General features: G+C 44.0%; 1 protein-coding gene across 15 annotated transcripts in view; it reads left to right on the top strand.

Annotated features, from left to right (window-relative positions):
• The window catches only part of Ank3 (ankyrin 3), a 295,079-nt gene that overhangs the window by 233,293 nt on the left and 44,972 nt on the right, over positions 1 to 16,814 (top strand). For all 15 annotated transcript variants that reach the window (XM_041656440.1, XM_041656439.1, XM_041656442.1 and 12 more), the window contains 6 exons: positions 2,258 to 2,412; positions 11,505 to 11,716; positions 12,857 to 13,064; positions 14,540 to 14,636; positions 15,080 to 15,308; positions 15,919 to 16,044. In XM_041656440.1, the coding sequence (XP_041512374.1) occupies positions 2,258 to 2,412; positions 11,505 to 11,716; positions 12,857 to 13,064; positions 14,540 to 14,636; positions 15,080 to 15,308; positions 15,919 to 16,044 (1,027 nt within the window). The remainder of the gene's footprint in view (positions 1 to 2,257; positions 2,413 to 11,504; positions 11,717 to 12,856; positions 13,065 to 14,539; positions 14,637 to 15,079; positions 15,309 to 15,918; positions 16,045 to 16,814) is intronic.

The raw sequence follows: 16,814 nt of genomic DNA, 5'->3' as shown, positions 1-16,814 counted from the left end.
TGTCTGAGGTGGCACTTGGCAAGGCAGGCAGGCTCTGTCGTGACGGACAGCGTGTTCACAATCTCCCCTCTTGTTTCTCTTCCTGCTGCATGGATGTTACTCAGTAAACTGCACCTACCCACCCATCCTCCCCCTGTAAATGAGGGCGAGAGCTTGGTTAGCCGAATCCTGCAGCTTGGGCCTCAAGGAACAAAATTTATTGGGTAGGACCTTCATAGACAAGATCAGAATGTCTACAATTTTTCCTTTCCATTTTCAAATTTTTTTCTGTCACACCCATGGTCTTATTCTTGTCTTTCGTTTGTTCTTTTTCTTTCTTTCTCTCTTTCTTTTGTTTTCTTTTTTATGCTTTCAGTCGATGTGTGTCACTGAAAGGCAACTCCCATAGTGGCTTGACTTATTGTGGCACTGCCGCTACCTTGTGCTTTCGAAGCATGTGGGACTCACCGCAAGCATTCCGCTGACCTTGTGCATCTGTCGCCCCCTCATTTAACTTGAAATGTTTCTTCTCTGTGTACTTATTAAGGCTAGACCGACCGTCTCATTTTAACCAGAGTAAGAGAAGGTATTTGCAGGCTTTGAATCAATGTTTGCCACAAATGCTGTGTGTGTGTGCGTGCGTGCCTGTGTGTGTGTATCTGTGGGTATGATTAGACCTAGAAGGCACTTATGGTACAGTGTAATCTTTATGGGCTTTGTGAGGCAAAAGAGATCAATGAGTAAGATAATGTGCCAAGAACACAAGATCTTTAAGGAAATGTGACTGGGGGCAGCCGGGATGTTCTGTTGAGTTGTAGAGTGTCTTTTGTCTCAGTTAGGCGGAAATGTGTCATTGTTCATTTGCCTCTCCGACTGTGTTTGCCTTGGCAGTCTGCATGAAAAGCCTGTTACGAATTGTCCTGCTTGGCTGTCACCTTGGTCAAAGATCCTGCTTATACCTTCTCAACAGCATTGTCGAGTGTCCTACACAAAGCCACAGGGATAGTATTGGACACATTAGCCTGCAAAGATTGTATCTTGTTCTCGAAAAAAACAAGTGATGCCTAATGTCTAATTATGAAGTACGGTTGAAAATGATGGGAAATTTCTCACTAACACTGTTAACACTGAGAGGAATATTTGCTTCTGTTTTTAACCTGTGAAAGAATAAAGGCATTATAAAAATTTATAATGATCTTGGCCAAAAGTAAAATCATCGTATCCATCAGTCTCGTTCTAAACGAATACTTTTATTGAGTAACCAGATCTTCATGTTTTATTTGTGGTTTTGATCTTTACGACAGCCTCTCCTCATGCTCTGCCTACCGAAGCCTGTATTTGCTGCTACGGCGTGTATATAGACAGCTAGGTTAAGGCAGGTTGCGTACAACCTCTCCAGAGAACAATGATACTGTCTGTTAAGCATCACCCGAGAAAGCTGCACAATCCAACTCCATGAACTGTGTGTGATTGTGGTCTGCTCACTTCCATCCATCTTTTTACCCATAATTCTGTCAAACCTGACAAAATGATCTCCCGTGAGTTGATTGGCAATCTCCAATCTGCAGCCATTCCCCTTCATTCGTTTGTGCAAAAGGACACTGTCAAGAGTTAACGCCTTCCTATGACAATTTCCGGCTGGCATATGCTCTTCTGGAATGTTCCAGTATCCCCAGATAGGTGGTAGTCAGGTCAGGCAATGAGGCTACCCATTCCCTATTCACAAATGGAACAACCAGAGAAACTGTCTTAGCCACAAAATCATACAAACTGTTGGAAGGTCTGGATTATATGACAGTATAATGTCTGCTTTATTGCTGAGAGGAAAAAAAATAGAGAAATGACCGTCACAATTTTCTTTTTTTTTAAAGAAGTGACTGTGTCCTTTTAACTCGTTAGCATCTCGTATTATATAATGTACCTATTATGTGTTTTATTTTTTTAAAAAATGGACCAGCTTCCTTTCTTTATGGCCTATTTTAGTCATGTCTAATTCCTTCCCTCAAATTACCTATTTATATGTGTTTAATCTCTCCCACTCAATTGGACACCTAACACACAGTAGGCCTTCAAGAACCATTTGTGAATGAATGACGGCATGTTCTTGGGCTTGAAATATTATTTAATCAGCAATGATTCTGCAGCTTTGAGACCATTCCCAACCCAAATGGCACCTCTGATTTCCAACTCAGTACTGTTAATGAGACTTTTCTTTTAGTATTCTGCCATAGAGATGTTTAATTTGACGCAAAAAATCCGGTGGCTTCTTGTTTTCTAGCCCTGTCATAGTGGAAATCCCTCATTTTGGGTCCATGAGAGGAAAGGAGAGGGAACTCATTGTTCTCCGGAGTGAGAACGGGGAGACCTGGAAGGAGCACCAGTTTGACAGCAAAAACGAAGACCTCACCGAGCTACTGAATGGCATGGATGAAGGTAACGATAGAGCGATACTCCTTCCCTTCCACGGATGTGGACAGGCAGAAAGCAAGTGTCGCATGGTTGAAGGGCTACTTGAGCATCACATGATGCAGAATGCAGGGTCTACTTCAGCATCTACTTCTCCTTTCCATGCCTAAGGCATGATTTTATCTGACCCTACTACATTCCCAGCACCACCACGGTTTAGATGGACAAACACCCACATTGTTCCAAATTTCTCGGTTTTTCTAAGACCTAAGAAGGCTTTTTGTTGTTGTTGTTGTTAAAAAAGTAACATGGTTTGGGGTGGGGTGGGGAGCATCAGATGGGAGTATATAATATTTGCCTACATCATTTGCATTTACAGTATATTTTTGGAACTTTTGTTCCATTTTCTCTTAACTTATTTCAGCCTCTTTCATGAGTTTTTTTACTCTCTTTTGAGCCATAATGGTGTTTTAAAGATAAATGTCAAAACTTATTGGCATTTGTATGTTTTGATGTCTTATTCTTTGAGTTGGTGAGGCTAGTGTGTGGCTACATGTCTCTTTCCCACACATCCCTTCTTTTGGGGAGTGTCTAGAGGCATTAAGATAGGATTTCCTATAGCCCAGGTAGTAGCGATGACCTTGAACACTTGACCCTCCTGCCTTGGCCTTCTCAGAGCTAAGATTACAGTTGTGTGCCACCCGTGCCTGACTCTCACACCTTCCTGAGGTTTGGTGATGCCTAGAAGTGTATGTTTTTCTTCCTAAGTGTTGGGTACCAACTGGCTTTAAGAACACACATTTGATGCGGTTTTCTTTGAGACGTGACTCAAAAGCTAGAGGCCTGGCTCGTGAAATGGTGCTGAGGAAAGAAATCCCAGTTAGTGACAGCGACCTCATTCCCTAGTTGGTGCAGATTCTACAGCTGTTTTACGTCACAGTGGCAATCTGGTCCATAAAATCAAAATCGAATCTTTTATTGTTTTGTTGGCTGTGTTTGGAATTTACCTACTGGGGTCTCTTGTGGGTTTAGACTGTGGACCATGGAGGTATTCAGATTTGGGGAGTTTAAAGAATGATTGAGCAAATGCCTGAACCCCTGTGAGCCTAGAAATGGAAATTGTTCTCGTTATTTTTATAGAGTTACCATTAAGATGAATAAGTGATTTTGTGAAATTCTTAGGGAACATAATCCTTTTAATAAATATCAGTTATTGACGCCATTGTTTTCACCTGTAGGAAAAAAAGTGCCATACCAAAAATTTGGTATAGAATAGAGTCACCATCAACTATGCAATTTAAAGATAAGATGCCTATACACCAAGGTAGAAAGAAACTGTTGGGTCTATTTTTAAAACAAAAGCCTTTTCATGTAGAAGTTCCAAAAGAAAGCATAGCGCACAAGTTCAGAAATCGTATTATTTATTTCTTTATCATTATTATTATTTTATCTGTATGAGTATTTTGCCTGTATATGTGTCTGTGTACTACATGTGTGCTTGGTCCCTGAGGAGGTGGTGAGTCTTTCCATGGGTGCTGGGAATTGAACCTGGGTCTTTCGCAACAACAAGTGCCCTTAACCACTGAGCCAACTCTCCAGCCAAATCTTATTCTTACTTAACAGACCGCAAAAGGGACATCTTTCAAACCCAAGTGACTTACCCAGCTTGCCTTGCCAAGCAAAAGGGAGAGGGCTGAAATCTCTTATGCCTGTCTTAGAAGAGTTACAGCTATAGCCCTCTTGTTTTCAAAACTCATGTCCCAGGAGAAAGAAGACAAGTGGAAAATTCTAGAAACTTTTAGATTTGGTCCAGATGAGATTTGGTTAAGATTAAGTCCAGAACAGTCCTTGTAGGTCAGTGATACATTAAATGAGGGTAGATTATCCAAAGTGTGTACAAATGCTGCCAGGCAGATAGAGTTTCTGGACTATATTCTTAAGATCAGGCAAATCTTCGGTTCCATTTCACAAGATGAAAGGGAAAGGTAGACACTTCAGTGTTTAAAGAGTCAGGCACTAGAGCCCATTGGACCAAGATGTTCAGATTAAAGATTTGGTCATATATTAAATATAATAATTAATAAGAATAGAAGGAGCCCAACACATTTATAACTGAGGCTCAGTTATTAGTTAATCTGATTTTATACCGGCCTCAAGTCCCTCTGCTTCCCACTACTGTTCTGGTCCCCAGAGATAATTCATTCTCTCTAGACTCTTTCTCTACCCAAAGCTACTTAAAAATGGGAATCAGTCTGGGTTTTGTTCTTGTTTTTGTTTTTAAAGTCGACAAGTCCTTTTCATTGAAGATTCAACTATAGAGTAAGTTGTCCCAAGGAAGTGGAACTGAGGACCTGGCAGGAGGTCCGTGCCCAAAACTCCTCCAAACCCTCCCGAGGAGGCAGTGCTACATAGGAGGATGCCAGCTACCTGGCATGAATCAGGTGATGCCCTGGTGAAAGAGAAATATCGTCAGGGTCCCACCCTCAGGGGTCAAGAGCAGAGCTTTGCTCTGTGTTCCTCCCAATTCCTGCTGACAGCTGTTAGTGAGATGAAAATCAACACATGAAATAGAACAACCAACCATTCAAGATTTCCTCAGAGAATTAAATCAGCCCCATTGTTCCTGTACTCAGCCCAACAGTTTCTCTAGGCACAATAGTGTCATATATTGTCTATGGCCGGTGACACCACCTACCCCCTAACATATGCCTACTATAAATGTCTCCTTTTAATGCTCCCTTCTCCATAAGTACTTTCCATGTATTATTTTAGTCTATATTTAAATAGTCCGTCTTCTTCCATGCAATTGTCCAAAAATATTAACACCCATGTTTTTAATACCATCTTAGTCAATATTCCAGTCTCCAATTCTTACTAGGCGAGGCAATTGTGGGGGTTCGGGTGATGCTCATCGACAAATGCTTGCCATGCAAACATAGGCGCCAGTGTTTGGATCCTAGAGCCCCCTAAAAGCTGCCCAGCCTTGGCAGTTGCCTGCAGTCCCAGCACTCAAGAGACAAAGATGGGAGTCCCAGAGGCAAACTGGCTAGCTCTAGATTTAGCAAGAAACCATCCTTCAAGAAACCCTTCCTTCAGGGAAGATGCCAAACCTCAGCTTCAGGCCTCTACACACACAATCAAACACATACACATGCCAGAAGAAAAATAAAAGACTTGTAACGATCGGATAGGCTTTATTGTTTTAACATACACAGAGTTTTTTCATGCATACAAAAGTAATTGCTAGAACAACTTCAAGTAACCAGAGGTCTGAGTAGGGGCATAATTTTCCCAGTACGATACTGACCTAGGCGCCATGGTCCACGAAAGTCACTGAGGCCAAAATTCCCGTCCTGGCCTCACCACTCACTGCCTTGTGGCTGTAACCAGTCTCTCTGACGTTCATCTAAATGCACCTTGTGAGGATGCCTTGCTGGTGGCTCCCGGGCGGTGGATGCGGTGGATGCGGTGGATGTGCTGGTATGCATGCTGTTCTTACAGAGATGTCTGTGCAGAACCACTCACTCGTGTTACCGTGCTGAGTCACAGCTGCCACACATGCTGTACATAAATGGCTGTGGTCTGACACTGGCCGAAGGACAAAGGGGCATGTTCCCCCCAATTGTTCAATGCTACTGTTTGCAAGTCAAGCTATCTGCCTGTGGGAATTCTGTCTCCCAAGTGAGCTCTGTTTGCAGACGCACAGACAAGGTCAAGCGCTTACCACTACCCAGTCAAGAAGTAGTCAACAGAGGTAGATCTCCAAACCCTCGCCTCTTCCCTACCCAGTCAGTAACCTTTCTGTACTGTATAGTTCACCTCTATATATTCTCAAATGGAGCATGCTCGTTGTGAAGGTTGCTTTGAATTCTTGTCCAGAGAGGACTGGAAATCACCCAAGGAGGTGAGCGCTCAGGTATTATTTTTAGGCTGCAGGTTTGCCTGTGAGAGAACCTCCCTTCCCCCCTTAGGTGCCCTCAAAGTGAGTGGCACCATTCCCTGGACTGGGGTCTTGGATTGTATCCAAAGAGAAAGCTAGCTGAGCACAAATATTCACCATTCCAGCTTCCTGGGTGGATAAGACTGCTTTAAGGTCCTGTTACTATGAATTAACCCTACCCTAATGATTAAACTCTACCCTTAAACTCTGAACCAAAATAAACCCTTATGTGTGTGTATGTGTCCATCCTAGACAAGGCCATTGGGTGTGCAGTTCTATCACTTTACACCTTATTACCTTGAGACAGGGTCTCTCACTGAACCCGGAGCTTTCCCCTTTACCTGTAGACTAAGTGACCAGCAAGTCCCAGCTCCCCTCCAGTCTCCACCCCCATCCCCCCACCTCCTGACTGAAGTACTGGGATTGCATAGGCATGCCAGGCCGTGTAAGTGGGTACTGGGGATCCAAACTCAGGTGGTCATGCTTGCACCGAGCTGCCTTCCCCGGCGCTTATTCCTATGATCTCTAAGCAGGCCAGAGCATCAGTGGTTATGTCAACTGAGCAGGCGTGTTAGCCGATGTGGTGAGGTAAGCTTCTGGGAAGACAGTGTTTGTCTGGGTGTGGGGAACCTGCCCTTTCCAACTCGGCTTGCAGGTGGCAGAAGCAGTTTTTATCTCTGGCAGCAGACAGAGATCTTATCTATGTAGATGCTGCAGATGTGCAAGCAGAATTCCCACGCACACATCCCATCCCCAAGCTGCGCACCAAACTGAATCCACGCTGTCAGTTTAGTGAAAACCTTAATTAAACCCTCCGAAGTCAGGTCCTAAGAGCTATGTGTAGTCATGTGGAACCTGGGAGCATGCTCTTGAAGGCCCCGGCCTCCCCAGAAGTCCCCAAGTTACAATTCAAAGCACTTGAGAAATGGTTTATCTCCCTCAGTCCCCTGCAGTAGCCAGTGGATGCAAGTTCCCGATAAAAGTGAAAATGTGTGCAAACGTTACCCACGCTACCTAGAATACACCCACTTCTAAATGTTTCTGTGTCAACAGTATATTAGAAGTAAATGTCTACGTTCAAAATTGGCACTTCGGTTTAATGCATTTTAACCTTATCAATCTTGAAGCAAGTGGTAATTTTAAAAGTGCCAAGTCACTGTCAAACAGGGACGGGTGTGGAGTTTTACACTAGGTACACAGCACACAGCGCCATCTGCTGGAATCATCTGGTAGTAACAGTTTTGAAAAAGTTTTCCAAATAGAAAGTTAACCGACTCAAGGTTGCATTTGAAGCGCCCAATAAATAAATAACAATTTACTTCAAAAATCCCAAAACAAATCATGCAAAAATGTTTACGTATTTTCCATCCGTCTCCATAAGCTGGCATTTTAAACCAACTGAATGAAAACTGCTGCAGAGTGAAAGAAAAGGAAAAAGTTTCAAAATAGCTTCTGGAATGAGATACTTGGGAAATAAAAATTGAGCCAAGTCAAAATGGCATTAATAATTCCCACTTTCATATGACTTGTGTGTATGGATTTGCCATCAGTGGATCCAAGTGATGACCTCAGATATGTTGCTCCATGGGTCCGACATTAGCCCAAGCTGGGCATCAGCATTAGCTGCCTTCAGCGTGGCATGCCTGCAGAGGGCAGTGGGCCCAGCACAGCAGGCCTAAGCTGTAACTAATGGGTGGTGTGATCTGATGGGCACCTGGGGCATGGTGTTTAGCTTCGAGGCATTTCCCATGAGATCCAGTTTTGAGACAGGATTGTATTGATTGTTTCTCTCCATACACGCGGTGGTAATGCTGTAAAGGCTTGAAGAGAGGCATGATGGGATAATTTCCCCCAAAGCAGTGCTTCCATCTGCGCAAATGGCCAAGTAGGCAGAGCATGTAACTGAGCAGAAATTAAAGCGCAGCCCAGAAATTGTCATTTGGGCAAGGTTGAGGCATCTGTATTTTTTTCCTTAGACTTCACCCAGGTCACACTCGTACAAACCTGGTCACACTCACACCAGCCTGGTCACACTCACACCAACCTGGTCACACTCACACCAGCCTGGTCACACTCACAACAACCAGGTCACATTCACAACAACCAGCTCACACTCACACCAGCCTGGTCACACTCACACCAACCTGGTCACACTCACACCAGCCTGGTCACACTCACAACAACCTGGTCACACCCACACCAACCAGCTCACACTCACACCAACCTGGTCACACTCACAACAACCTGGTCACACCCACACCAACCTGGTCACACTCACAACAACCAGCTCACACTCACAACCTGGTCACACCCACACCAACCTGGTCACACCCACACCAACCTGGTCACACCCACACCAACCAGGTCACACTCACACCAACCTGGTCACACCCACACCAACCTGGTCACACCCACACCAACCTGGTCACACTCACACCAACCTGGTCACACCCACACCAACCAGTTCACAAGCAGCCTTTGAGAGCAAAGGCACCAGATGAACATGGGTCCTGGGAGCCGAACACAGGTCCTTTGGAAGAGCAGGAAGCATTCATAACCCCTGAGCCATCTCTCCAGTTCCTGAGTTCTACATTTTTAAGGCCAGGCATAGATAGGACGAGAGTCCACTAAGACCTTCCCCACCAAACATGGCCAGTCTAAGGTCTTCTGAGCTAAGTGGGAGAAGCAGGTCCCCATCTAAGACAGTCAAGTCAGTCTCCATGTGAAACTGAGAATTTATCCTGTTAGCAGGCAACACTGTTGTTTCTTATGCTATTCAAGTACTACTGGTAGTTCTCAACCTGTGGGTCATAACCCCTTGGGCAAACACCTATCTTTGAAAAGTATTTACATTACGATTCATAACAGTAACAAAATTATAGTTATGAAGTAGCAACGAAATAAGTTTTTGTTGGAGGGGACAGCACAACTTGAGGAAATGTATTAAAGGTCGCGATATTAGGAACAGAGAGATGGGGGTATATGCCTAAGACTCTTTTCTTAGCTTTCTTGCCTTGCACAGAGAAAATGTCCGGAAGGTAATCCACACCATAAATGTGAACCTTCTCTGTTCTAACTAAGGGGCCATTTAAAAATCTCAATGTATACAAATTCATTCCCCTCAAAAGATCCTGGTGTTGTCAGACTTTATTATTGGTTGTCTGATCATCTGACTCCTCTGAAGGACCATTTATATTTGTAATGCAAAACTCTGAAAGGGCCGTCTATTCTCATGAGTTGTTAATCCCCCGAGGCCATCCCCTTGAATCATAAACACATGGCTGGCATAGACCTCGCTGGGGATTAACAACTAGGAAGACTGAAGCCACTTTTTCACACATAATTTAAAAAAAAAAAAAATCTTTTTAAAATCTTTAAAATTTTGTGTGACTGTGGCATGTCTGTGGAGACCAGACGACAACTGTCAGGAGTGCGTTCCATCCTTACCCAATGGGCTCCACGGACCTGACTTGGGTCATGGAGCTTGAAGGGCTATTACTCGTCCCCACTAAGTCATCTCACTGACCCTCAAATGGCACTCTTTATAAAAATTATTAAAAGAGCACACAACAGCTACTCCCTGCTGCCTGTATTTTCAAGTGCAATCTAGAGGCTTGCTGGTTCTCCGGAGGGGAAGTCCCTTACACTCCACCTGTTGAATGAATTACTGGTTTCTTGGTTACTGGTTAAGCAACTACCATATGCTAGCTTGTCAGTGCCAAACAATGCCTGGTGTAACATGATTTCACGGTGGTTAATTCATCTTATGGGAGAAGAAAACCTAAGGTTTAGTGCACCAACTCCAGAGTCAAAAGCGTTTAGACGTGCTACCCCTGATAGTGGTTGCAGCCACAAATTGAAGCCCTGCGTGGGTGTTGATTGAGCACATCAGCCCTCATGGCAGCCAGGACGGTTAACTTTCCTAACACACCTCTTTCAAGTTTACTATTTTTGTCATGGAAGGCATCACACTTTTGTACATAAAATAACCTTTTGGGTCACTTGCCACCAAGCGTATGACCTAAGTTTGATCCCCACGACCCACGGTTGTTCTCTGACTTCCGCACGTGTTCACACACACACACACACACACACACACACACACACACATATATATACGCACATATAAATAAATGAATGTATTTATAACATTACCCCCAAACCAACAAAACTCCCCCCCCCCCCAAGACAGGGTTTCTCTGTGTAACAGCCCTGACTGTCCTAGAACTTGCTCTGTAGACCAAACTCATAGAGCTCCATCTGCCTCTGGCTCCCAAGTGCTAGGACTGAAGGCATGCACCACCTGGCTTCCAACAAGACTTTTTATTTAAAGATTGAAGTTTGTTGTGTGCGTACTTGCATGGGTGTTGTGCATGTGGCTACCCACAGAGGCCAGAAGAGGGTGTCGGATCCTCCAGATCTGGAGTTACAGGTAGTTGTGAGCTACCCAACATGGGGTGCTAGAAACCAGACTGGAACCCTCTAGAAGAGCAAGAAGTACTTTCAACCAAGGAGCCATCTTCAGCCCCACCCTCAGCCTTTTACCAAAGCTCTGGATTTCCAGTCTTGGACAGGAAGGTTTGCCCTAAATTCAACTAAAAACGCACCATGACTGCCCACCAAGTCCAGTGTTAAAGATGTTTGTTCTCCCAAGCAGAATTTATTAATAGATTTATGGTATCTTTGCAAAGCTTGATATTTTATGATCCCTGTTTATGTATATATAAACATATATTTGCATATTATACACATGTAAATGTATGTATATGTGTGTATGTATTATTTATGTATGTATGTGTATAGATAGATATACTATAGCTACTAAGTAGAACGATAACCAACTATTAAGATTGGGAATTGAAGCAGGCACAATAGACAAACACTACATGATTTTACAGGCAGGCATGGGAGTCACAAAGTTGGTTTTATACTAACTGAATACCTTGTTTTAAACACCAATGGGTGTCAAGGTGCTATGTGCAAAGACATCTGCTCATGGCGGGGCTATGTGCAAAGACACCTGCTCTTGGCGGGGCTGTGTGCAAAGACACCTGCTCATGGTGGGACTGTGTGCAAAGACACCTGCTCACGGCGGGGCTGTGTGCAAAGACACTTGCTCATGGCGGGGATCTGTGCAAAGACACCTGCTCATGGCTTCTCATCCTTTTCCATCTTCCAGAGCTTGACAGCCCAGAAGAGTTGGGGACGAAGCGGATCTGCAGGATCATCACCAAGGATTTCCCCCAGTATTTCGCAGTAGTTTCTCGGATTAAGCAAGAAAGCAACCAGATTGGTCCAGAAGGCGGGATTCTGAGCAGCACTACCGTGCCCCTGGTCCAGGCGTCTTTCCCAGAGGGTGCCTTAACCAAAAGGATCCGAGTGGGTCTCCAGGTACTCATTGCAAAGCGTCGACTTCCCAAGGCCTCTGTACATGTAAAGAACTCGTGAGCACGTCCTGCTCCAGAAGCATGGCAGTAATTCATCCTTTGTGATGTCAATAATTAGATGGTGGGGGGGATTGTTGACTTCTCTCAAATGGAAGTATTTCAGTGTGAAGTTAGCTTACTAACCTGTCAAACAAGGTTATGTGTACTTTTAGTAAATTTCCACTTAAAAGACTCAGAGCTGGAAAGGTAGTTCACCTGGTAAATGCTTTCTGAGCAAGCATGAGAACCGTGAGTTCGATCCCCAGCCCCATTTAAAAAGAGACAGGTCTGGGGACATACACTGAGGATGGGGGAAGAGCAGAGAAAGGAGAATCCCAGACAGTCTCGACAAACTGATAGCTCCATATCCTGATAGACTTTGTCTCAGAAAGCAAGGCGGGGGAGCACTTGAGAAAGACACCTCTTGGCAAAAATGTCCTTTCTTGTATTTACTCATTTCAGTCAGTCTAGCCTTTAACGCTTGTTTTACTGCATAAGATAAACAGAAACGATGAAATGATCGTTTTTGTTGTTAATACAGTGATTAAAACTTGAACTGAACGAACGAATGTCAGCTTTCATTTGTAAGGATAGACTCTCATTCTGAGGGGTTGTTTGGGGGGTGGGGTTGTAAGCAGGTGCAAGCCCCGTGTGTCGGTAAGGTTCCCTTCACGTGACCCCCATGCTGGACCACTTCGCCAGACTGGAGTAAGTTAGGCCTGGCTGGTAGAATTCATCCCTTCTGGTATAGAGTGTCCTCACCGCTGAGAGCCTCAGTTTACTTTTTTGTATACAGGGTGATTTTGTGAGGCTTTTGGGGGGCATCCAGCAGAGTTAGCATATACTAAGGTTGTTCTTGCTTTCCTCCTCTTTGTTCTGAGAGTTGGGTGCCCCTCCTCCCAGCAAGCCAGTATGGTCCGCTCCCCTGCCCATGTTTCTCTGCCTTCCTGAAGCAGTGAGGGAGGGGGGAAAGACAGACACGGATTTGTTGTCAGATGTCCTCCCACCATTCTCAACTAAAGTTACATCTTCTGATTAAAAAAAATAAATAATAAGTCTACTTTTATTTAAGGTTTTGCTTTTATTTTTCCCCCCATGTCTGTAGGCTCAGCCTGTTCCAGAGGAGATTGTGAAGAAGACCCTTGGAAACAAGGCGACATTTAGCCCGATTGTCACTGTGGAACCAAGAAGGAGGAAATTCCATAAGCCAATCACCATGACCATTCCGGTGCCCCCACCCTCAGGAGAAGGCGTGTCCAACGGGTACAAGGGGGACACCACGCCCAACCTTCGTCTCCTCTGCAGCATTACAGGTTTGGCTTCTTCCCCGGAGTGACACTATGTCTGCCACCGTGACTGTGTGCGGAGGTACAGAGAGTAGGAAACAAGGAATAAGTCATGCATTTAACCTCTTCCGTCCTCTCAGTGGAAGAATTCCCACCAGGGACTACTGGGATATTTAAACCTCGAGGTTGTTTCCTGATGTTAGTGGATTAGTAATCAAGCCCTTTTAGTGTTGTTGAGGTGTCATTGACTCAACTCGAGTGCTTAGGGAATATCTTGGCAACCATGACAGATGTCAGCATCCTTTGGACAAGGGAAATGAGTTGAGTTTTGTGGGGAAGGTCCTCCATAGCTTGAATGGGAAGTATTGAGGATGCCATTGGTGTCACCCAGCTGTGCTCGTCAGTGCCACCCAAGCCCATTTTGTTTTAGGCACCTAGACTCCAGACCTCAAGCCCTAAAGATGGCTCAGCAAGTAAAGGTGCTTACGAACCCACATGACAAAAGAACTGAGTCTAGCAAGTTCTGACACATACACCCACCCACAGAGTCATACATGTGTGACATATATGCACACACACACACAAATGCAAAAGGAACTCTAGAATCCAGACTTCAGTTGAACCTTCCTTTGATTTTCCCTGATTAGCCGCTGAGCTCAAGTCAAAGACAAGCAAAGTGAGGGCTTTGTCATCCTCTTTGATGTCCAGTTCTTTTTTTTTCCCCCCCTCTCAGGAAAAGTGATTATTTCAGCCAAGGACAAATGAGCAGCTTCCTAAACTTCCTTGATAATTTCCTCACCCCACTTAAAAACAAAACCTATTCAAGAGACTAGGGTGATGGCTTGGTTGCTGAAGCGCCTGCTGCGTCTGCGTGATCCCCAGGACCCACTTTTTTGTACCTCCAGCACAGGTGATAGGGGACAAAGGCAGGCAGATCTCAGGGTTCACTGGAGGACCAGCCTAACTGAATCAGTGAGCTCCAGATTCAGTGAGAGACGCTGTTTCCAAAACTAAGGTAGGCAGTGAGGAAAACACCCAGTATCACCCTCTGGCCTATGAACACGTGTTCATGCACCAACACCCTACACTCCACCTCCCCCCCCACACCCATGCGCACAAGCACATCCATACATACCCCCACCCATAAATACCCGTACACACACACACATACACACACACACACATATATACATACCACCCCCCAGCCACACCCCTGAAGTGACAAACTGTGAAGAAGATACACTTAACAAATGACCCCTTGTGATCCAGACAAAGAGAAAATAATCTATGTATTTGTGAGTTCCAGTGAACTCCCCACTGTCAGGTAAGAGTCTGAAGGAGCACAAAGACAGCCAGTAGCCTTCAGAGCACCACAGAACCACAGAATCGCAGAATGCCGTAGCAGGCCTCTTAGTGGCTGCCGGAAGAGCAGCCAGGTCACGGGCAGTTAGTCTGCAGGGAGCTGCTTTATGATAAAGTCACTCTGTCTGTGCCATTCCCAGGGGGCACCTCACCCGCTCAGTGGGAGGACATCACAGGAACCACGCCTCTGACCTTCATAAAAGACTGTGTCTCCTTCACTACCAATGTTTCAGCCAGGTATGAAAGTGAAAGTTCCAGAAGCACCATGCAATTCATTTTCTCACCACCTTCTGGGGAAGTAAAAAATGTTGTTGTCAATATAATTAATTACTTTTAAATTTATGGGAGAGGATAGAAGGTCCTTATTTTTTTTTAGAAAAATTATTGAGGAATAAATTGCTTTTTGCTTGAGAAAGAGTAAATACTTTTGCCATTTAAATGAGCGATTTTATAATGCTTGACTTGGGATCTGTTAGACTCTGATTTTTTTCACTGGATTTCATAATTTAATTTTTTTTTTGATGTTGGGGATAAACATGCTAAAAATTTGGCATACCAGGAAGTCATATCCCCAGCCCCTGATTTTCTTCACTGTGAGTTCTTTGGGGTTTATTTTTGGAGTTTTGTTATTATTGGGTTTTGCTTTTTCCGTTTTACACATTGTGTCTTGTTTCTCTCAGGTTTTGGCTCGCAGACTGCCACCAGGTTTTAGAAACCGTAGGGCTAGCCTCGCAACTGTACAGAGAGTTGATATGCGTCCCTTACATGGCCAAGTTTGTTGTTTTTGCCAAAACGAATGACCCAGTAGAGTCCTGCCTGCGGTGCTTCTGCATGACGGATGACAGGGTGGACAAGACCCTCGAGCAGCAGGAGAATTTCGAGGAGGTTGCCAGGAGCAAAGACATTGAGGTACGGGGTCACAGGACTGAGTGTCTATTGCATTCTCCAGATACGGGCTTATTTGGGGACCGTAGTGGCACATACTGTACGGAGATATCAAGGATGTTCATGTTTTATTTTAAAACTTTGAAATGGGTTCATCTTCAAATTATTTAAGTGCTTTGAATTCACATCAGGTGGTTAAAACAGAATGTTAATGAATCTAAACTATTCTCCATTATCCGATAGCCATCTTGAGTGTGTGTGTGTGATCACTTTCCACACACAGGACCACAATTTTCCTTTTCAAACCCAGAGATCGTGTGAGCATCAGCCAGCCAAAAACTGACAGCTCTCTCTCAGTCTACGTAAGGGAATGGCAGGCATTTTCTCTGACATGTTTAAAGTTGTTGGAAGAGGAAGGTAGTTCTGTTATACGTCTGTCTGTAATGATAGCTGCTAATAGCGGCTATTGGAGTGTAAGCGCCCTGACATATTTTTAAAGCAAACGACCCCAGAGAAGTCATTTTCTCATTGTGATGTAATTATATCGGTCTTTGAATGTTATTTGACTTGAAAACTCTCAAAATTCTTTTAGGTCAAGTTAACTTTAAATTGCGTATTTCTTTTACTCTGGAAGGTTCTGGAAGGAAAGCCCATATTCGTTGATTGCTATGGAAACCTGGCCCCTCTCACCAAAGGAGCTCAGCAGCTTGTTTTTAACTTCTATTCTTTCAAAGAAAACAGACTGCCATTCTCCATCAAGGTAAATCATCTCTAACATCAACTCTGCGATTATTTTAAAGTTCCAAGAGAATAAATGCTCTTTTTTAATGGCTTATTGGTTTATTTAGTTTGAGTTAACTCACTAAATATGACTTAAGAACAAGGTCAGGTTTTGTTCTTATTCCCCTAGGATGAATTTTCAGGCTAGTAAAAGTTTGTTATTGGTAAATGAACATCCATATATTTATTATTTAAATGTAAGGAAAGGGAACCCAGTGTAGTGGTATACACCTTTAATCCCAACACTCGAGGAGGCGGAGGCAGGTAAATCTCTGAGTTTGCCAGCCTGTTGTATAATAGTGAGCTCCAAGCCAAATCTACATTGTAGGACCCTGTCTCAAAATATCCCAAAATATAAAAATTAAATAATTCAAAGGAATATTTATAAAATGAAGCAACCCAATGCAGAATGGGCCATATGTAGCATGCATAGTTAACTTTGGTTTGTGTTTCCATGGGGGTTCGGGCAGACTCCGGTGGTCATCATCACTTGCTGTTCCATGTTTCAAACACTGAAACTTTAAATTAAATTCACAGGAAGACAGATACTGCACATAGCCCAGAATAGCTTATACCATGAGACGAGTGGGTGGCCGTCCTAATGTTTAAACCAGGAACTGAGCCCCTAGTACCTTGCCAGGTTTATCCTGGGTTACCATTCTTCCCCTCTCTGAGCGCTCAATAAAACAAAAATCTCACCCTTCCTCAGACAAGAATCTGTCTCTTTATGTAATCATCAATTTCCCAAAT

The sequence above is a fragment of the Microtus oregoni genome, unplaced genomic scaffold, assembly GCF_018167655.1.
Source record: "Microtus oregoni isolate MIOR12 unplaced genomic scaffold, Mior012 000007F_ref0000211, whole genome shotgun sequence".
In the NCBI taxonomy this organism is placed as follows: domain Eukaryota; kingdom Metazoa; phylum Chordata; class Mammalia; order Rodentia; family Cricetidae; genus Microtus; species Microtus oregoni.
The sequence above is the reverse complement of the archived record's forward strand: the minus strand, read 5'-3'. Positions and strand labels throughout refer to the sequence as shown.